General features: G+C 37.3%; 2 protein-coding genes across 3 annotated transcripts in view; both read right to left on the reverse strand.

Annotated features, from left to right (window-relative positions):
- Nucleotides 1-22,655, reverse strand: part of LOC134201268 (uncharacterized) — a 395,935-nt gene that overhangs the window by 332,154 nt on the left and 41,126 nt on the right. The window lies entirely within an intron of this gene.
- On the reverse strand, nt 221-21,960 carry LOC100862759 (KDM4). Of its 2 annotated transcripts, XM_038019606.2 has the most exons (6): nt 18,949-21,960; nt 7,503-7,627; nt 6,613-6,757; nt 5,119-5,229; nt 4,262-4,318; nt 221-2,832 (listed from the first exon to the last, which is right to left on the reverse strand). In XM_038019606.2, exons 1-6 carry the CDS (start codon nt 21,541-21,543, stop codon nt 2,707-2,709), a joined length of 3,159 nt encoding a protein of 1,052 aa, XP_037875534.2. In that variant the 5' UTR covers nt 21,544-21,960; the 3' UTR covers nt 221-2,706. The 2 variants fall into 2 exon arrangements, with proteins under 2 accessions (XP_037875534.2, NP_001243917.1); NM_001256988.1 differs by lacking the exons at nt 221-2,832; nt 4,262-4,318; nt 5,119-5,229; nt 6,613-6,757; nt 7,503-7,627 and having other exon boundaries at nt 18,877-21,603.

Genomic DNA, 22,655 nt, shown 5'->3' on the forward strand with positions numbered 1-22,655 from the left:
ATCAATTATATTATTGTTGATTATTAGTCAGAAAATAACCTTTTAAATACACGAAGCTTCACCAACCTTCATCTTGCTTTTTGAGCGATGTTTGAACGAATAAATTAACAAATAAAAAAATAAACGAAAAACACTCACCAAATTCAACTTCGTAAATATGTGGAGAATTAAAAAGCCAACGTGAGGTGATGAAAAAAATTTAATAAATGAAACAACTAAATGCAAAATAAAAAATATATTTTGTCAAACGAAAAAAAACATAAAAATAAATCATAGAGCAGCGAAACATACTTTAAAAAAAACGAACGTGCTGAAGCCATAGACAAATCGAAACGAGACCAAGGGATTTTATTTGAAGCCACGACAATCATTCGGCCTCGGATACTCGAACATTAATCCTCTCCCTTTCTCCGATAGTGTGAGAACTAATACATATATTATACACACATAACGTAATACTGATCCTCCTTTATATACGAAAATGAACTATCAGTTAAACTAAGCAAAAAATACTAGGATATTGTAAATTCTTATCTAATCGTTTCTGGGTTTTACCCTATAATTGTGTAAAGGCTGTTAATTTTTTACAGAGCTTATAGCTCAAGCTATTATTGTTATTAAAACTGGAAAACTCGTCTTCCCTAGCAACATGAAGGGGTAGACGTAAGAAAAACGAATTCAAGCGAAAGGCAAATTGAAAAAGCGTCCGGCTGCGAGTTAAAAAATTACAAGTTAAAAACTCACCGAAATAGCGAACCACAATATGCTTAGTGCGAGTTTTTTAACGTTCTCGATAAGAACTCGCACTAAGCACGCAAGTGCGTAGGATTTTAATATATCACTCGTGAACAAAGTAGAGTGTGCTGACTTGAATAATTTGATAATACAGTGCAACTTCAATATCGACGCTTGAAAGGCAAACGTGACTAAGCGACAATGCGTGAACTTTACAGTAGACTAATTTAAAGTTGAAATACCTGAAAAAAATCTATTTTAACGAATCTAGCTGTAGGATTGAAATGATTTTAATGGACCTAGAAATATTTTTTTTTTTTGCGCATCGATTATGGTTATTGCCTATCATTTATGTATAAAGCAGTTATTGTCGCTTAGTCACGTTTGCCTTTCAAGCGTCGATATAATAAATCGTAAGGGAACAAGTCAAAATTCGTTTTATGAAGTAATTCGGTAAACTGAGATTTGTTATATTGAGGTTAGGTTGGTCTACCATTTGTTATAACGAGGTAAAAATAAAATAGTTTTATTCACCTCAATATTACCTACTCATCCTCTACCTAATGAATTATAACACATTTTTATCAAATTACTCGTATTTTCTATTTAAAAACAATCAGGTAGGTAACAATTTTTCTTAAACCTGCCGAGACTGGGCACATATTGGTGGGAACGTTATATAAAGGTTTTGGGTTGACAAAATCGTTAATCAGAGGTATTTACACTTTTTTTATAGCAGAAAATTCGTTATAAAGAGTTTGTTCGCGAGAAATCTTCGCAATATGAAGGTATTTTTTAAATTATTGTCGTTATATTGTGGTTGCACTGTAGTAACTTTTGTCGCCATCTTTGATATTACATCACTCGCTACTGTGTCGCCGCCCTGATCGGTCGCTTCTTTACGGACAGTTTTTCGTGCGCAAAGAGCGTGTTTCTTACCGCTACCCTCCATTCCTACCTAGTTATTGGTATTCTAATTATCTTAGATTAATCGCAAAAATCGATATAAAAATATATGTATGTCTTTACACGTTTTTTTTAACATTGTATTAATAGTGTAAGTTCATTGCAGTTGCAATATAGGATGATATTTTAAATATATGTATATTAGATAAATGTATTATTATTTAGTGACAATTACATTGTTAGAGATTCTCACATCTACTTTAACATACGCCATAATGGACGCTTCGCTTGACTGCGCCAATAATAGTACCCTAGTTAACAATGTGAAATCTTAATCATTTATATGATTCTATTATAAAATAAGGGTATTAAACAAAAAAAACAAACCAAAGTTAGTGAATTATCGATACGTTTCGCTTAATTAGAGCAACAATTGGATGTTTTTTGTATGTTGAATTGTAATTGAACTTTAATTAAGTTTACTCCATTCGAATAGTTGAAGAAGTTTTTTTTTTTGTTATGATATTTTTACCAAAATTTAAAATTTGCAAAAGTGTCACTTAAACTAAACACCCTTTCACCCGTCGATACAATAATAATTGAAAACCGACTTCGAATAGGGAAGTGAATCTATTAAAATTCACACAAGCACTTTCGAACGAAAATTTTCAAAATCGGTCCTCAAATTTCTGTGACCATACATAAAATCTAACTTAGAAAGTCCTGTTTTCTTTTTAAAAGTCGGTTAAATAGCAGAAAGAATCTTCACTATATCAAGACGATCATTAAATCAAATGGATTTTTTGTTCTTACAAAAGTTTCACTAAAATTTTCTCAGATTAGTTTATTTTCAACTCCCCAAATGACGTCACACGTAGTGAAGTTGCTTTCGGCCCAGCCTTCCTCTCATTTTAGGGCATCGACCGACCACAAGCCACAGTAAGCGTGTTGTTAAGCCGATTAAGCCTATCCTTTGATACATTAGGAAACTACAAAACTGTCATGACACTTGATGGTCCTTTATGCCGAATCTACCCACAACACAACTAGAGGAGAGCTACTGAACTACCGTCTCTGGACATTAGCCGGGTACGGGGGGAGTTGGGGGCGGGGTACCTGCTGTTGTTGCAGCGCGGCTTGCTGCTGGAGGGCGACCTGCTGAGCGGCAGCCGCAGCCGCCATCTGCTGAGCCTGGGAACACGGAATCAAATCAACTGTCATCTTGAAATTGATCAAAAAGTACCTACGTACGACGAAAACCCGCAACCGCAATGTGTATTTCATAGATAATACATACACATAAATTAGTCATACGGTCTGGTGTAGTGGTAAGTGACATGGTCACTACACAAGGGGGTCGCGGGTTCGAATCCCGCCAAGGGAGGATATTTGTATGATAAATATTACATAAAATGTCTTTTCCAGGGTTATGGATGTATATTAAATATATGTATGTGTATAATAAAAATCTTACATTTATTTCCGCTATCTGGTACCTGTAACTCGAGTTCTTAACTTAGCACGGGACCAGTTAACGTGGCGTGATTGTTAGTAAATATTTATTTATTATTATTATTATAGATAAGCAAATCAAGCACTTAACAAAAATGTTTACGGGCGTCGACCACTACATGGCTTCGCTTCGATTAATTTCTCATTGCTTCTGTAGATGGCAGTAACATTTATTATGCACCTATCCTATAATTTCTTTTTAATGAAGGATTTTGTAAATTTTCAGAAACAACGATATTGATAAAATTTAATCTATTTGTCTATAACAAATAAAGACTTGTATGATTTATGATTTTTTTATTACCTTCAGTTCAGTGTTCAGTTATACAATATTGATTTTGCCTACGAAGCAGTGTAAAAGTAAATTTCAACCTCATTATCTCCATACTAACTATGATAAGCTTACGACACTTTTGTTCTGACTGCCTCATATATATAGGCAGGTAATAAGCACCTAGACTAAGAGCAAAGCAAACCTGTTCATCACACGAATGGTTTAGCCGATGCGAGAATCGAACCCATGACCCTAGGCGCAATAGTACCAGGTTCGCTAACTACTACACCATCGAGTCAGTCCACATTTACCAGCAAAGTTTTTAAAACGGTAGAATCGTGATAGCTATATTACCCATACGCATCTTTTTTTAAGGGATTTTAGGACCTGGTAACTAAGACCTTTAAGTCATGGCTTGTTTTAATTTATATTTTTATTTTTATGAAAAATGATAACATGGAGTGATATGAAATGAAATGAAGATGATTAATTTGAAACATTAATTAACCGGGATGAAATTAAATGAGATCGTATGGGGTGAAATATAATCTCAGTAAAATGGTGGTCGTTTACTGAAAATTTTTCAGTGGACTTTTTGGAGGATCCCGAGAAGTTACGTCCTGCGGCTTTGTTTCATTTTCCCTCATTTGTGGACTTTCACAGATATGAAACAGTTACTAAACCACCGTTATTACACATTTAAACCTGAAGAAACACTAAATAGACAAAATAAAACAAATCACACAACTTCACTCCTCGCGTTCCCGCCAAAAAGTCCCGACACGCATCACTATCGGTACTCGGTGTTGCCAATAAATAAATTACAAGAATTACCTGAACGCTTTGTTGCACGGCGCAGGGTTGCTGACGCGGCGACACCGCTTGCTGAGTCTGGGAACGGACATATAAAATTACATAGGACAATCCACTGACGACATATTCGTCTTCTCGCATTTAAACTGTACAGTATCTCAAAACTTCCTAATTTTACAGGAAAGTGTTTTCAAGATTTAAAACATGCGACATTTTTAATATTAATCATCTTTGCAAAATATTTTTTTAATTTTTTACCAGTTACATTATCTGTCTTTTAAAGTAAGATAACATTATGTATTAGTTTTTTAACAGTATTCAAAACATAGGTAAACAAAAAAAAACTAAAACTAAACTACGATCTTTTGACAGTTTTTATGAGAATAATATACTGGTGATACCAAATGTTTACGCATATTAACTCAATCTCGAATATTTTAGGAAATTGTACACTTTTCATGCGAAAAGACGATATACAAGGTCGGTTTACGGACGATAATTTTAAGTGATGACGTCAGTAGCAGAATTATTCGAACTGCTAGCTGTGACGTCACGCGAGAAGGGAGACAAATGTGTCACAAGCCAACTGGTGGTAGGACCTCTTGTGAGTCCGCACGGCTAGGTACCACTGCCCTGCCTATTTCTGCGGTGAAGCAGTAATGCCTTTCGGTTTTAAAGGCGGGGCAGCCGTTGTAACTACTGAGACCTTAGAACTCATATCTCAAGATGGGTGGCGCATTTACGTTGTAGGCGTCTATGGTCTTCAGTAACCACTTAACATCAGGTGGACTGTGAGCTCGTCTACCCATCTAAGCAATAAAAAAAAATAAAAAAAATTGGTGACAAACCATCGTAAAATCCTTTAAAAAGATACGTACCTGAACGTTTTGCTGTACGTTGCAGGGTTGCTGGCGTGGCGAAGGCGCCTGCTGCATACTCTGCTGCGAGGACTGCTGCTGCTGCTGGCATTTGTTGTAGCCGGTGTGACCCTGCTCCGACAATAGTTCCAATATAAACAGCTGCAATTTGGGTGGACGGGCAGAGCCCACTGAGTTTCTCGCCGGATCTTCTCAGTGGGTCGCGTTTCCGATCCGGTGGTAGATTCTACGAAGCACTGCTCTTGCTTTTTTTTTATTGCTTAGGTGGCTGGACGAGCTCACAGCCAACCTGGTGTTAAGTGGTTACTGGATCCCATAGACATCTACAACGTAAATGCGCCACCCCCTTGAGATATGAGTTCTAAGATCTCAGTATAGTTACAACGGCTACCCTACCCTTCAGACCGAAACTCATTACTGCTTCACGGCACAAATTGGCAGGGCGGTGGTACCTACCCGCGCGGACTCATAAGAGCCTCTCAAGGCTATCTGCATAGGTAGGAAAAAAAAGGATGGGCAGACAAGGATCTGGTCGATCTGGTGTCGTTTGAATGGTAAAACTGCACGTTGACATTAGAACAGAGCCATTACTGTTACTGAAACTGTCACGGAACTCGAAACTATTACTGTAATGTGAACTTATATCGATTGTCTTTAGCTAGGCTATTTGCGTTAGTCAGGTAGAAGGATAATTAGATAAAAAGCGGCCATTATTAATGGTCTTAGTCAGACTAAGTACGGGCCTGTATCTAGGCTGAAGCTACTCAGCTTGTAGCTGGCTGGCGGACTAGATTCAACAATAAATAAATCCAGACAAACCACTTTTAGGTTTAGGTTCAAAATTCGATCCGCTACAAAAGGTTTTTGTTTAAAAATTCTTTCATATCTAATAAAAATATGAACATTCTGGAAAGATTAACATTTTAATGGCGTTAGGATGTATTTGAGTCCGCTCGGGTAACTACCACCACCCTGCCTATCTCTGCCGTGAAGCAGTAATGTATTACGGTTTGAAGGGTGGTTCGGCCGTTGTATTGTAAAAATTGAGACCTTACAACTCGTGTCTGGAGGTAAGTAAATTAAGGTAATTTACGTTGTCGATGTCTATGGGCTCCGGTAACCACTTCACAACAGCTGGGCCGTGAGCTCGTTCGCCCAATTAAGCAACAACAACAAAAAGTATTTAAGATGCACAGGACGTCTGCTGCGACCGCTATATTCTATGGTAATCAAAAGGTTTCAATGGTTAATTCTGTATTCGTTCCTAAAATATTACTGTAGTAATATTACTCGACTGTAGTGCGGTAGACCCAAAAACGCTGGTTGGATATGGTAAAGGCGGATATAGAGGAAAATAATCTCACCCAGAATGATGCCGAAGACCGGGCAAAGTGGAGGAGTTTAAGTAGGTAAGGGAACCCTGGTACTAGACCCAGAAAACGCCCAAAGTAGAAAAGAAGTGTGATTACTCGTAATATTATTCAAATATTTTACCTGCAAATCAGCTAAGAGACTTTGCCATTGTGTTATCTTATCATAATGTCTCCGGAGTAGCTCTTCTTTCCTCTGCAGTTCACATTTTAACTCATTATTGTCCTCTCTGACCAAGAGTTCAGGTTTCATAGCGGATAGAAGAAATCTGGCGAGCAGAAAATGCATATTGGTATGTCTGTTTGTGGAGGACCAGTACAGAGCTGCAGAGGACTGTGTCTGTAATAGTGCAGTATAGGACTAGAGGCTAGATGTAGGTCGGATCTGTGTCTGTTTGTGTACGAGAAGAGCTCGGGATCAGTACAGAGCTGCAGAGGACTGTGTCTGAAGTAGTGTAGTATAGGACTAGAGGCTAGATGTAGGTCGGATCTGTGTCTGTTTCTGTACGAAAAGAGCTCGGGATCAGTACAGAGCTGCAGAGGACTGTGTCTGTAGTAGTGTAGTATAGGACTAGAGGCTAGATGTAGGTCGGATCTGTGTCTGTTTGAATACGAGAAGAGCTTAAGATCAGTACAGAGCTGCAGATGACTGTCTGTAGTAGTGCAGTATATAACTAGAGGTTAGATGTAGGTTGGATCTGTGTCTGTTTGTGTACGAGAAGAGCTCGGGATCAGTACTGAGCTGCAGAGGACTGTGTCTGTAGTAATGTAGTATAGGACTAGAGGCTAGATGTAGGTCGGATCTGTGTCTGTTTGTGTACGAGAAGAGCTCGGGATCAGTACAGAGCTGCAGAGGACTGTGTCTGTAGTAGTGTAGTATAGGACTAGAGGCTAGATGTAGATCGGATCTGGGTCTGTTTGTGTACGAGAAGAGTTCGGGATCAGTACAGAGCTGCAGTGGACTGTGTCTGTAGTAGTGTAGTACTCTCGGGTAGATGTCGCAAGTCGAATTACCTTTTCTGCAGGAAGAATGCTTCCATCTGTCTGGCGAGATCGATGAATCGTTCTACCTCTACTTTGACTTCCTCCTTTTCGGCGCATGGTGAAGCTTCTTGCTTCGTCAACACATTCAGACAAGCCTAGAACAAATATAGTTAATATTAGGAATAATTATGTTATGGGCTTCTTCGGACACATGACGCGGTCTCCGAGCCATTAATTAGAGAAGCTCATAATTTTTGATCGATCCTCCAAGAACTCCAGATAAGGACGAGAGTTTCTACCATCTTCCTACGTAGGGTTGTGGAATACTTTGGCCACATTGCAAGAAAGGACAACGGCAGCTTGGAGAAGCTAATGGTGACTGGCAAGGTGGACGGAAGAAGACCACGAGGCAGAGGCCCGACGCGTTGGACCGACCAGATCCGCACTACCCTCGACACCACAGTTCACGATGCTCTACACTCGGCGGCAGATAGAGGCAAATGGCTTGAAATGGTCCGTAATAAACTCTTGTTGCGAGGAGGTGGTCACGACCCTCAGTATTGAGGAAACCAAAGCAAGAAGAAGAAGGTAAGCGCGCCGTGGGCAGGACAACAGCCAGATGGTCAGATCTGGTAAAGAAAGCGGTTCGTGATAGTCTATACAATGCGGTTTATACCATCCATGACCGAACACTATGGCGGAAAGTCCAATGTGGTTGCGATCCTCAGCATTGAGGGAACGATGATGAAGAAGGAATAATTATAGTAACCAGAATGGTTTTTAAAGATGTTGACAGGTAGAGCCCTGTGTGTCCACTTGGTATTATCATTGATGTTCAGAGACAGCACAGTGATGGAGCATGGTGAGTACAACGGCATTTTTCGTTGTACTGCCATCATCGTCTCCGTTTGTAACAAGCTTTATCTATTATCTCTATATCTATGCTACGGGATCTTCGAACGTCATTTTCGCCGACTTCAAAACGTCCAATTAAAATTAAAATCCCCACACGTGTCAAGGATTGACGACAAAAAACAATAACTTTGATCATTGGCTACTTTGGCCTAATATCCTGACCAGTATCAGTGAGATAAGGATGTTTTCTTTACTTTTAAACTCGATTTGTTAATATGTAATTTTAATAGCTTGATTACTGTATTTTTGTAATTAGCCAGAGAAACGTCGAATGAACCCACCTGATTTGGAGTGGTTATGGAGCCCGTGGACATCAACAACTTAAATGTAGCACATCCGCCTCGAAACATCAGTTTTAAGGTCTCAATTTTAACAGTACAACGGCTGTCCCACCCTTCAAATCGAATTACTGCTTTACGGCAGAAATAGACAGGGTGGTGGTACCTACCCATGCGGACACACAAAACGGCCTACCACCAGGGCACATAATGTTTCATATTTGGTTAATTGTTGGGCATTCGCGTGAGATCTGTGCTTAGATACAGCTAGCCCTCCTATAAGACGGTATTTTACAACACGATTCCCCCTCTAAAACATAAAGAAAAAATCCCCAAAACCCTCAAGGTACTTCTACAACACGATAACGAGATTTTTGTTTAAAATTGTTTAAAAAATTATATAATGCACTATGAGTCTATGAACACACAATATACGGGAATAGCCGACTTATTATTTACTAGCGACCCGTCGTCGCTTCGCTTCGGAAACTGTAATGTATTATTGATTCCTCCACTATATAATGGATGTTATTATACATATAAACCTTGAAGAGGAAGGTTCACTCTATCTATTAAAAAAAACCGCATCAAAATCCGTTGCGTAGTTTTAAAGATTTAAGCATACATAGGGATAGACAGATATAGGCACAGAGAAAGCGACTTTGTTTTATACTATGTAGTGATTCGTAGGATTAGCCGACATTTTACATTGTGTAATAGGTAAAAAATACACACATACAGGCATAGTTGAGATGTTCCATTCAGAAAAATTACTCTTCCTTTTTGTACTGACTTCTAGTCTCTAATAACACGGTTTCGCATAACACGGGACTTTATTTTTTGTTTAAAAAAAAACAAAGCTAATGCTTCACTTGTATGTATGTTTGTAACTGACTCCTTTAGACGCGATTTTGACCCACTTTAAACGGCCAGATTTCATTCAAACTTTGTAGATTAATCGAGGACCGATGACAATACACTAATTTGATAAGATTATTCCATTATTCAATTTGCAAAATAAGATTTTTGCCAATTTATATAATTTTTATCTATAGTCGATAAGGCAGGAACTGATGTTAAAGTACTTAATAGTTTTGAAAATACGCTTTTATAGAAAGCTTAACTACAACGCAAATGCCGCCACCCGCCTTGAGATACGAGTTCCAAGGTCTCCGTTTTTATAGTACAACGGTTGGCCTACCCTTCAAACCGAAACGCACTACTGCTTCACGGCAGAAATAGGTAGGGTGGTGCTACCTACCCATGCAGACTCACAAGACATCCTACCGCTAGTAATTACGTCCGTTATCATTTTATGCGGGTTTGCTTTTTAATACACGACGTTATTCCTTCACCGTGGAAGTCAATCGTGAACATTGGTTAAGTACGTATTTCATCAGAAAAATTGGTACCCGCCTGCCGGATTCGAACACCGGTGCATCGCTCAACACGAATGCACCAGACATCATATCCTTTAGGCCACGACGACTTAACGGGTTATTCTAGATTCACTAGTTACTAACACTAGTCCTAACAAGAGTGTTTCCCTGAATCTATTACCGGATCGGAATCGCGACCCACTGAGAAGATCCGGCAAGAAACTTAGGGGATTGTATCTAAAAGCTACTTCGCGGACGGTGACCGGTGCTTGAAGAGCTTAAAAGCACCAAGAGTGGGCGAGGGCGGCTTTGCTTTGCGTTCAAGACCAGATAACACAATTGGTTTTCGCAATTACAATCATATCTCAGTCTTAACACAATTTTCCAACAGAATCTATCCACATCCATGATTTGGGCATTATTTATTAATTATTTTGTATAAAAAAACAACAAAACTATTATAATTCAACATTTTCTCTTTAATTGAAATCAAATTAAGTTTTTTTTCTCTTTTTTACACACAAAATTTTTGATACATTATTCTAGTCTTTCAAACTTACAGTAAATTAAGTAAAGCTATAATTCTGACGGTTTCAATACACATCTCTCCATTATTGCACGTAATTGTATTTAAATTACGGTACCCGGCGATAAATATTGCACATCGACCGCGGGAAAAAGACGGTTAATTTTTGCTTTGTAGAGCGTTATATTTGTCGCTTAATACCTAATTGACATTTAGTCTCCATAGATACCGGATCTTTAGTGTTTCGTCACATACAGGTAACGCTATACAACAAAAACAAAATTAGACGACTGTCTCTTTCTAAATATCGATACAATGTGCAATATTTCGTCTTCTCGCATTAAAACTGTATAATCTCAAAACTTACTAATTTTACAGGAGTATTTTAAAGGCTTAACATGTGATATTTTTAATATTAATCATCTTTGCAACATTATCTTTTTGATTTTTTACCAGTTACATTATTTGTCTTTTAAAGTAAGATAAAATTATGTATTAATTTTGTTAACTTATAACTTATGAAACTTGTTTATTTATGAGAAAAATACTGGTGATACCAAATGATTCCTCATATTAACTCAATTTCGGGTATTTTTGGAAATTGTACATTTTTAATGCGAAAAGACGATTTATTGCCTGGTACTGCATATTGTACGCGGATTACGCCATATTGTCTATGAAGGCATAAGACAAGCCTGAAATGATGAGCGGCCTCCATTGCTCATGGGCATCAGCAATGCCGGGAGCTCATTCTCGGTTGGAGGAAGCGCCGTGGATGGTGCATGACCAAAGTCGTCATCACAAATGGTATCGATTCTTCTGGCGATACGAATGGTATCGATTCTTCATTCTTAGTGGCAATGAGCTTGTGACGGAACCTGTCTCTAAGATTATCCATAGGACATACGGTTGAGCAATGTTTCACAGAGGACACTCAGCCTAAAAGATCCAGAGAATCCGTAACGACCGGTTTCATTTTGAAATGTCAACAAGGTCGATTTTCTTTTGTCGTTGAATTAAAATTATTTCGAATAGTGAAAAGCTATTTCGTTTAAGTGACATTTATATTTGTAATTATTTTGGTCCGTTTTATTTGTTATTAGTATCAACAGTTCGATGTTTTTAATTGAACTTCAATTACTCCTTCTTCAAACGAGGCTTGTGGAGTATTAAGCGGTAGGCAGCGGCTTGGCTCTGCCCCTGGGATTGTTGAGGTCCATGGGCGACGGTAACCACTCACCATCAGGTGGGCCGTATGCTCGTCTGCTTACAAGGGCAATAAAAAAAATAAAAAAAAATTAGTTTACTCCATTCACAATAACTGAAGAAGTTTTTTTTGTAAAAATAAATCTTCCAAATTTTTTTATTTTTTATTTATTGCCCTTGCAGTCATACGAGCATACGGTCCACTTGACGGTGAATGGTTACCGTCGCCCATGGACTTCAGTAATGCCAAAGGCAGAGCCAAGCCGCTGTCTACCGTTTTTAAACTTTAAATGGCTCTCCTGTCAATTTGCAAAAATTCGCTTATACCAAATAGCTATACACTCGTTGATTTGCAAATGATTTAATTATACAGTATTGTCTAAGAGATACACATATCGTCACACAATTAAATTCAATAAAAAAAAACAAAATCTTTTTGTTTTTATCATTTTAATACAAAACTTTATCTTACGCGCGGCTAGAATTTTAAACGAAGCCTTGCGAGAACTAAACGGGATATCACACCAGTGTGATTAGTGCAAGTTTTTTAACGTTCTCGATAGCGTAAAAGTTAACCCAACGCACATACGATAAAGTCACTTATGCAAATTATGTAATTTTTCAGGAGAAACGTTGGAAAATTCAACATATTATCATAAGCTGTGGACGCCTACAAAACGGCCATTTTGGAGACCTCCACTTCCAATGGAATGGTTGCTTCAATGATTGGTTCCATCGTATGGAAAAATGTGTCAAATTTCGCGGAGAATACTTCAAAAAGCAATAAATACATTTTTAAATAGTAATGTTGTGTCACTTCGTTAATTCCTAAAATTTTCAGTGCCGCCCTCGTACACAATATACGGGAATAGCCGACTTATTATTTACTGGCAACCCGCCCTCGCTTCGCTTCGGAAACTGTAATTTGTTATTGATTTCTCCACTATGTAATGGATGTTATTATACATATAAACCTTCCTCTTCAATCACACTATCTATTAAAAAAAACCGCATCAAAATCCGTTGAGTAGTTTTAAAGATTTAAGCATACATAGGGATATAAGGACAGAGAAAGCGACATTGTTCTATACTATGTAGTGATATATAAAAATGAATTGCTGTTCGTTAGTCTCGATAAACTCGAGAACGGCTGGACCGATTTAGCTAATTTTGGTCTTGAATTATTTGTGGAAGTCCAGGGAAGGTTTAAAAGGTAAATAAATATGAAAATGCTCGGAATTAAATAAAAAGAACAATTTTGTTTTCCCTTTGATGTGTCCCCCGTCGGACGAATTCTTTTTGTTTGTTTTAAGTTTATTTTATACCAAAGTTTAGGTATTTTATTTAGCGATTGAGACACTACGAAGTGTGCCCGGTCAGCTAGTTATATACTATATATAATATATAGTTCCGCTAGACTAAAGCAAATAAAAACGATAATATTTAAACTACAACTTTAAATTTCATCAGTAAAAGCAAACATCTCACTGATATAACTATTAAAAAATGTATTTTCTCATAATTAGTTCAGTTTTAACAGAAAATGCACAAGTGCCTTTATAGCACCGTATATGCGACAAGTTTGGAGTTGGAACCTACGTTTGCCGCTAGGGGCGCTGTTTCGATTGCATACAAATTTGAGTTTACTTTTACGCGATCGACAACGTTAAAAAAACTCGCACTGAGCACACAGCCCGTTATATTATATTAGCATACCTCGTCGTATAGCTGTCAAAATTGTACCAGCATAAGTATGGGCATTGTGTAATTTTTAACGCTGGCATATCAAGACGCATTTTTTTTATTGCTTAGTTGGGTGGACGAGCTCACAGCCCACCTGGTGTTAAGTGATTACTGGAGCCCATAGACATCTATGACGTAAATGCGCCACCCGCCTTAAGATATAAGTTCTAAGGTCTCAAGTATAGTTACAACAGCTGCCCCTTTAAACCGAAATGCATTACTGCTTCACGGCAGAAATAGGCGGGGTGGTGATACGTAGCCGCGCCGACTTACCACCATTCGGGCGTGTTCGGGCACAATCGGAATTCCCGAACGCGCGGCTGTCACTAGACGTCAGTCGACAAGATTCGCGCGCCAATTTAATGTTTAAAATAAAAATATTATCTTCGTAATTTAATATAATTAGTATCACCTATACTGTACACTACCATTATAAGTGTTTATAAAATAGCGTGTTTGATTTATTTATTTTTGAGTGCAATTTTCCCGCTAATATGAAGAGAGTAAATAACAAACCACAACTGTATGTAACTTAATATGGGACGTATCGAATATTGTCGTCTGTCGAGCAGCAAATTAAAACTCTGATAACCCACAGAAAACCGTGCAACTTAGCAAGCGGTGTGACATGAAAGCGGCAGTTTCTGCAGTATATGCAGTGTTGAAAAATTTAATTTTCATTTTTGACGCCATCTTTGAAATCACACCACTGGCTCCGGTGACGCAGCTCTAGACGGTCGCTTTTCGATTTACACTTTTCATACATAGAGCGTTAAACAAATATAGTTTTCGTAATTACCAGAGGCGGAAAAAATACTTGTCATGGATCTTAAGACTAGGTTATTCCGTAGGCTCAAAAACATTAGACGCGGCAATGACAGTTGTTACTAATGCGCTCACACACTCTTTTGTATGTGAGCCACAAAGGGCTGGGCTTTAGCTGTTTCAAGCTAAAAGCGCCTTATTCTAGGAGGATAACTCGGTATCACGTGACCTGGTCGATTAATTCGCATGTAATTACATAATCGGAGGTGAACCCGTCAATGAAAACGCCAATTTAATATGCATTCATGTTTCTTATACACTAAAATTCAGTCGATGATACATAAAAATGGCAAGTTTTACAAAATATTTGTATTGTGGAACAGCAAATTTATTAGACTGTTTCAAACATAACGCTCGCTTCGCCGTTTTAACTAAAATCAATTAAAGGTACGTCCGTATATAAAAAAAAAAATACATAACTTAACAAAGTATTAAACTAAAATACGAACTATAGATTAGGCGCTCCCGCCAAATTTCAAACTTTTAAAATACATATTAATATAAATTACCTACATTATCTCACTGTACATTTTTCATTTGTTTTATAAACTTGACGCCTTTTTATACAATGTTAATTTAAAAAAAAAAACTTCAGGACAATTACGTTTTGTTATAAATGTAAAAATATTGTTTTTATTTGTGATTTATTTGCTGTTTTTTTTAAAGTATTTTTGAGTATTTTGTCGTTCAAATATAACGTAATCTAGAGATTTCAATAAAACAAACATTACGTGAAAAATAGAAATACCAAATATTACGCGCCAAAAAGTGGCTGTCAACGTCTTTCTTGACAACAATATGGTCGTCGATGAAGATTCTGTCGCTTGCATCCAACGAATCATATTAAAACAAAATAGTGCATAGCAGTTTCTTTTAATGTATTTTTTGTGGTTTGTTGAATTATGCCTGCAGATAATACAGACTACTCGTGAAATATATCAACTGTGATTCTTATTTTGACTCTTTTTGCACGAACGGGTCGTTTTCAAATTTGGCGCCAACAGCGAGTTATTTAATTCTCTTAACCATAATGTTATAGTAACCGGCAAACATCTTGAGCAAATGACCTTGACTGCGCAGAACCGAATTTTAGATCACTTTGGTGGTGAGGGTGAGGCGCGACGGCAGGGGAAGTCGTATCGAGCGCGTTATTGGTAGATCAGTCGAACCCTGCGCCCCGCACCGCGCCCTCGTTCCGCTCGCTCCCAAAAGTACGCTTGCGTACAGTGAAAAATCTATCGTTATTAATCGTTAAGTTATTTGTTATAATTGCTTGTTGACTTTGTTGCCATTGCTATTTGTTGAGTGTTTGTTGATTTTTTATAAAAAAATACACTATGCCGCGAAAAACTGGTGTAGTAATCAAAAGAAAGGGTAGAAAAATTGTGTACGACGTATATTGCTTCATTATAAAACAGGGGAAGAATGATATGGAAAAAGTAAAACAGACTTCGGAAGCAACAAAAACGTCAGTGAGTACTGTTAGGTGCATTATTAACGGCTCTGGCTTGCTCGCCGTGTTTGGGACTCCGGGTAAGAAAAGATCAGGGAAGAAGAAAGTTACCGGAATGGATAGTTTCGTTTAATCTGTAATAAAAAGATGTAATCATAATAACTACATAACAAGCAGCGAAACTCCGTACCGTAGAAAGGCTTCGAAAAATTTAAAGAAGATATACATTTTAATGGCTCGGAATGAAGTTTACGACGAATTATGAAAGAGCTAGGCTTCAGATGAAAAAAAAAACAGAAAATAATCGGAAGCTGGTAATTGAAAAAAGTAACATTCGATTACTACGAATCGAATATCTTCAAAAAATAATTAATTATAGACAAAAAAGAAGATCGAACGACCGAGTTATAAACTACACCGATGAGCCCTATGTCGACTCATCACGATGATGGCGACTCGGGTGATGAAAACAGTGATGATGATGATGGTCAAGATTATGATAACGAAAAAAAAAATTTTAAATACCAGCTTCGCTTCAACTGAACCAAGACCTGGCAACAGCTCTAGTTTTGACTTAATAGAAGGAATATCTATTTTACCCCAAGATTAAATTATTACAATTATTAACCTATATTTTTTGTCGATGTTCTAATAAATATATAAATAAATACATATGTTGATTTTAATAATTTAATTGCATTATGACGCAGAGTAAATAATGTTTTTGCACGTGAGTGTACCATGCGCAAACTTACCCCCACTACGTCAACAAATGCTCAAGAAGTTTGCCGGCTATTATACCGTAATTATAAGTACTGTAAATGTGTTGTCATGACAACAGGCACGTGGTCCTATAACTATATATTCGTAAACACAGTCATTAAAAACTACCCCAAATCTCATTCGTATCACTGGTCCGAAATTCAAATTCTAACTTGTTTGCTATTTTTCCAGTAATGCGTGTTGAAATTCGGCAATTTTATTTAATCAGTATATAATGCATTAATGAAGGAAAACTAACTGGATATTAGAACATTATTAAAAACAAAAGAAGTACGGTTTCTAAGCTTTTAAAAAGAGTTCCTATTTAAATTGTCATCTGTGTTGGCGTTATCAAATGCGTAAAATGAAAAATATAAATGAATATTATATAATATTATCAAGAAATGAGTGATTGGACTTGATTGTGATGAAGCATTTTTTTATTCTGAACACGCCTAAATACAAAAAAAATATGGAAAATTAGAGATAGTTTAAATTCATGAAATCGTTACTGTTTTGGCCGCAAAATTGAAAACGACCCAAACCGTCGTTAAATCAACTCAGAATCCCGATTATTGCGCAGTTTCATAATACTTAGTATTATTAGGTATCGACCTGAACGGACGTGTCTTAACGCGCGCACTTATAACGTTTTTAATAAGTCAATAACATTACTAAATAACCATTTCAAAATTATCTTGTTGTGAATTTTGCATTGATTTTTGTATTTTCAGTTTTTTTATTACTTTTTGAAAAAAAATTTTTAGCAAAATTCTGGCAAAATGTCTGAAAATAAGTCAGCACTAAAAGGGTCAAATTCGAAAAAAAAAAACCTCTAAGTTCCAAAGCCGTGCGAGCAAGCTTCACCGCTATACACGCTTCGAACTGTACACACAATTGAGGCCTATAAAATCAAAGGCAGCTAAACGTCTTAATGTCGTAAAACGGATTAACAACTAATTGCGCCATCTTGTTTAGTTAGTTGAACACGCTTTAGTGTTTTCATGTTATATATAACAATAGCAGCTAAATCTCTAACAAATTCAGTTCAAAAAATTTTTTTACTCTAAAATTTTTACTCTGTACTAAGTACTAATAAACGAAGTTTTATCATTTAAAATTCAGATTATTAGTAAATCTGCTTTAAAATAAAGAATATCGTAGCTATCTGAACAGTTATTGCAGCTTCTCAAACCGGGAGTGTTGCTAGGCACTGGCCCTAGCAAGAGCAGTGCTTCGATGGATCGAGAAGATCCGTAATGACGTGTTTAGGGCCGGTTTAACTCTCAGACACAGCCCACTGAGTTTCTCGCCGGATCTTCTCAGTGGGTCGCGTTTCCGATCCGGTGGTAGATTCTGCGAAGCACGGCTCTTGCTAGGGTTCGTGTTAGCAACATCGTCAGGTTTGAGCCCCGTGAGCTCACCTACTAAAGTTAGGGTTACGCTTACATAGCCTCTCAAGGCTCTCAGCTTAGGTAGGAAAAAAGAAAAAAAAGAAAGAAAAAAAAAGGGCCGATTTTTGTAGTTTACCTGAATATTTGACAGACTTGGATTTAGCTGCGTTTGATATTATAGGCCTTAATTGTTGATCTAGTGATTGAAAAATACAGTTTATATTTTATTCGAAGACAGCGCGAAGTAACAAAACTTTAAAAAAAACGTGGTTTCAGAACGAAAACAATAACATATTTATGATAGATCCCGGCAGCAAATGTAGCAGCAAAAAAAAATAATGAATTTGATGATTTTGATTCCTTATTGCACAGAAATATTCAGCTCAAAGATAAATTTCGATTAATATACCTTCAAACAGACGTTTAAAATAAATAGAACACAAATAAATAACAAACAAAAAAACTCAGTTGACTTGTTACATTATACACATTGATCAATAAATTTTTATGTTTTCAATTTTCGAATTAATTTAACTTAAGTAATTACCACTATAAAATAAATATATTAAAATAATTGAAATGCAATTTCTGAAAAATCAAAGTGAAATCACAAGGATTGTATTTTTTTAACAACATTCTCAATTTAATCTTTTTATTAATTGCACTTTCCAGTGTTGAATAGATTTATACAATTCGGTCATCTTTATAACAATCAAATACTAAAAGAAGTCAACCATGTTAATAAAAATAAAAATTACGCATCACTGCGGTATTAAATTTACAATAAATTATCCTTGAGAATGATATAATTAGTATTATCTGTGTACAATGTTATCAAGAGAAATAGGGAGTGCCAAAAAAAAATTTTTAATACACAAATTAAAATGTCTCAACAAATTTATTTTTATTTATTTCCTCACACTGCACTCTGCGCATCACATTATATTTAAATTTACATTATTCTTTACTTATTGATAAATAAATCTATATTATTAAGGATTATTGTGAAAACCGTACCAAGGCGACTGGTATGGGCTTCTGTAGTATTGGTTTGAGTTCATTTGCCCGTACATCGTTTGAACTCCATGTAGCATCGGCTGATAATAGTCTTGTCTCCACACACTCCTGTCCACAGGGGGTTGTGGTCTTTCCCCATACGTCCTATAGTCTATGGGATTATTTACGAAAATTGAATCATTGTACTGACCAACTGGCATCGGAAAAGCATCTTGCTTTGGATGATCAACTTTTTGTACGACCACTTTTTCTGGTTTAATGTATTTTCTAGGTGTCTTTCTGTGTGGTTCTGGATGTAATGGCAAAGAAGACTGAGAGTTCATGAATTTGTGGAACTCGTCCACAAAAGCACTCGGGTTTTTGTTAAGTGGCATTATTTTCGGTACACGAGGTACGTCTGGAATTGTTGGGTTTAAGATTGGATTGGGCTGTTTTGTAGTTGCCGTGATCGGTTTCAATAAAGATTTACTACTACTAGAATAGGTGTGGATTGGATATGGACTAGGAACCGAATTACAAGTGGACGACGCAATCTTTAAACCAGCCTGAGGATTTAAGGTCATTCTGTTCTTTGTCAATTTATTGTGTATTTTATTCATGATGGGTGATAAAAAGGGATGTCCAGTATTATCAACTTTCTTCGGAGTACGGGGTTTCCGTGGTTTCTTCTCTTTGACATCACCCGGTTTTATATTGTTAGCACTGACAAGTGACGGATCTTTCTTTATTTTTTCTTTTTTAGGTTTCTCATTAACACCACCATCTTTGATAGATTTTTCCTTTTTTCTTTTCTTCGGTACCTTGTTATCTACTATTGCTGGTGTTGTCGAATGACTTGCGGTGGGTTCAGTAGTTAAAGGATCTGGTGGTATTGTATTTATTTTGACATCAGTCTCGTGAGGTGGGGACTCCCAGTTAGACAACACAGCATTCATGTTTTCCAATTGCTCTTCAGATAGTTTTTTCGTTTTAATTTTCTTTCCACGTGTTTTGACCAGTTTTTTGTCATCTGGGCTTTCCGATTTTCCTTCGTCGTCCTTTTTAGATTTGTTCTTTTCTTTCTTTATATTCCTCTTTTTCCTGCCTTTAGTGCCTTTACGAGCACTTTTTGTGACACCATAATCTGAATCCCGATCAGAATCTATGTAGCCTGTGTCCGGTAATCTAGCTTCTGACGGATCCATCTCATCCCCTTTCAGCCATATATCTTCTAAAACATCGAGCTGTGTATCATCAGGTTGCATAGGCAAATTTGGGCGCTTCATCGAAGTCATCATGTCCAAATCCCCTTCAGCCATTGTCATTTCATCATCATCCATTACATCGTGACCCAGAATCGACACTGCTATAGCACCTTCAGAAATGCTCTTGCTAGCCATTGCTCTCTTTAAATGAAGGGGGTGGCGTTTTTTCTTCTTAATACCTTCAATTTCTGCTTCAATAAATGATTCAGGTAGCTCAGTGTTATTCTTGTTGCAGAGTATGTCTTGCCCTGATGGGTGGGGAGCTGGCACCATCTTTTCCGGCTGTTCCGGGTGACAACCGATATCTTGACCTTTCAACCAGAGCTCATATCTGTCGGGCTGGAATCGTTTGACAAAGGTGTCCATGGATATTTTCACCATGTCATTACTACAAGTGCATTGCATGGCACGTTTTCCATATTCCACCCATCGAGGAGCAGCAAAGTTTGTAGATTCCGCACAATTAAAACCATGATTGAATCCTGCATGATAACCATAGGGAAATGTGATCATAATTTCACCCGCCTCCTGAGTTATCTTATTCACTGGTACCGAGTACTGCTTTAGAATTTGTGGTGAGATTAATGTCATTTTATGTCGCAAGAATGCCTGGCAAGTCTTGGCTGACGTTGGGAAGAATCCTGCAGCTATTCTCTCAAAACGCTTCCCGTGTTCAGGGGGAATAGCATACCAAGTTTTTGGTTCACCAAAATGCAAGTAATTTATTGAGTAAAGATCCATGTCTTCAGTATGCCATGCGAATGTAGTTTTCCACATGCCAAAATACAGGTATGCTGTATTCACGCCATCAATTTCGATACCGTAGTCAGAGTTGACAAAGTCTAAAATTGTCCCTAAGCTATTAATGTTCCATTCTGTGACGTCTGGATCTGTGATGCTGCCATTTACATCGGCACCATAAATAGGGGCTACATAAGTCACATTTTTCCAGTACTTCCTCTCCAGGTCGTCAAAGCTGGAGTGACGAGGGGTGCAGTACTTGGCTGAGTTAGCCATCACCGCGAATTGTTTCACAGTCATAGATTTCTTCTGAATATTAATTTGTTGGAACAAACCTTGTTTACCGGTGACCACTTGACATATAGGCGCCGGTATCGTCACATTGAGCGCATCCAAGTCGTAGCCAGACCTTCGTGGGACCCATTCCGGTGGTGGGATGACCTTGGCCAGGCCTGCTTTATGAGCACCCTTCGATTCCATGTGCTGTATGTATTTATTGAAATCCTTAAACTCGTCCCACGTAGGGCGGAAGACTTGGATCGCCAAGCCTCCCGCGCCGACACCTGCATCGTCTCCATGTACCGACATTGTCTTTTTCAAGTCACAAACACTCTTTTCAGTCACCCGAATTTCACCACGATTTCAGATTAAATACGGGATTCCAACTTATAAGCACTTTTTTTTTCAGAAAGCACATTATTAAACGTTTTCGTTTTATTTATTCAGTTCGATAATCTATTTAAATAACACTAAATAATCTTTCATAATTAGGCGAAAACATTATCAGTAAAATGGCTGCCGATTGTTACCTATGCGCTCTTCTTGCAACAAAAATCTCTTCATGATAGTCGCGGTGCGGTCGAAGCCGCATAAGCTAATGTGGGTCACGTAGACACTGAATTCTTTCGGTTTTCAGAGTCTGATGAATGAATACACCCTATGAAGCTTCTACTGCACAGCAACACTATCGTGTTTTCTGCAATGTTGGTAATATCGTTGTATTTTGACATCTGACAATCGATATATTTTGGAAGAGGTTATAATGCTAATGTACAACTTATTTTTGGTGGAATTTAAAAATATTTTAAAAAGAAATTCTTACTTGAAAAGATTCTTCAAATTCTTCAACCAAATTGCCGCTACCATTCGAAGGTGCCGCCATTTTATCACTCACATAAGTTTTCCGTGGATAAAAACAACATCCAGTGACAGTGACGCACTTTGTTTTGACTTAGCACAGTACACCGTCCCGTGGTAATCGCATTCAAGCAAGATTCAACTTCATTCGCAAACATTCGATCGTTTGTCTCGCTCTCTCCAATTGCCATTGGGTAGCAAGAATTTTCTCTTACGTAAAATCAATATCTTAGGGCTATCACAAAGCATCCATAAAAATTTAATTTTTTATAGCAATTCATATTAATTTAATCATAAATTAATTACATCAGCTGTGTTAAATAAAATACTAAAAATTGATTTCGCGTTTCTTTTGTTACAGTTTTAAGTTTGTGACGTTTCGAATTATTTTAATTTTTTCTATTTCCAGGCTACTACATTCTATTACTCTAATCGACGATCATCATTCTCCCGCTAAAGGGTCAATCTTAATATATTTTTTTTGTTTCCTACCTATTGCTAGTAACCTCAAAGGATTATGCTAGCTTCACCGAACGTGGCATCCTTAAGCTCGTCTTTCATTC

Source organism: Bombyx mori, chromosome 24 (genome assembly GCF_030269925.1).
Source record: "Bombyx mori chromosome 24, ASM3026992v2".
Classification (NCBI taxonomy): domain Eukaryota; kingdom Metazoa; phylum Arthropoda; class Insecta; order Lepidoptera; family Bombycidae; genus Bombyx; species Bombyx mori.

What these genes read in the sequence shown, in the direction of transcription:
- LOC100862759 (XM_038019606.2), bottom strand. Translation starts at nt 21,543, where the DNA reads ATGTCGGTACATGGAGACGATGCAGGTGTCGGCGCGGGAGGCTTGGCG. An exon ending in GCATTCTTCCTGCAGAAAAG is followed by an intron (nt 6,758 to 7,502) that starts GTAATTCGACTT and finishes TCTGCTCGCCAG; the next exon opens with ATTTCTTCTATCCGCTATGA. An exon ending in GTCTCTTAGCTGATTTGCAG is followed by an intron (nt 5,230 to 6,612) that starts GTAAAATATTTG and finishes TTGTCGGAGCAG; the next exon opens with GGTCACACCGGCTACAACAA.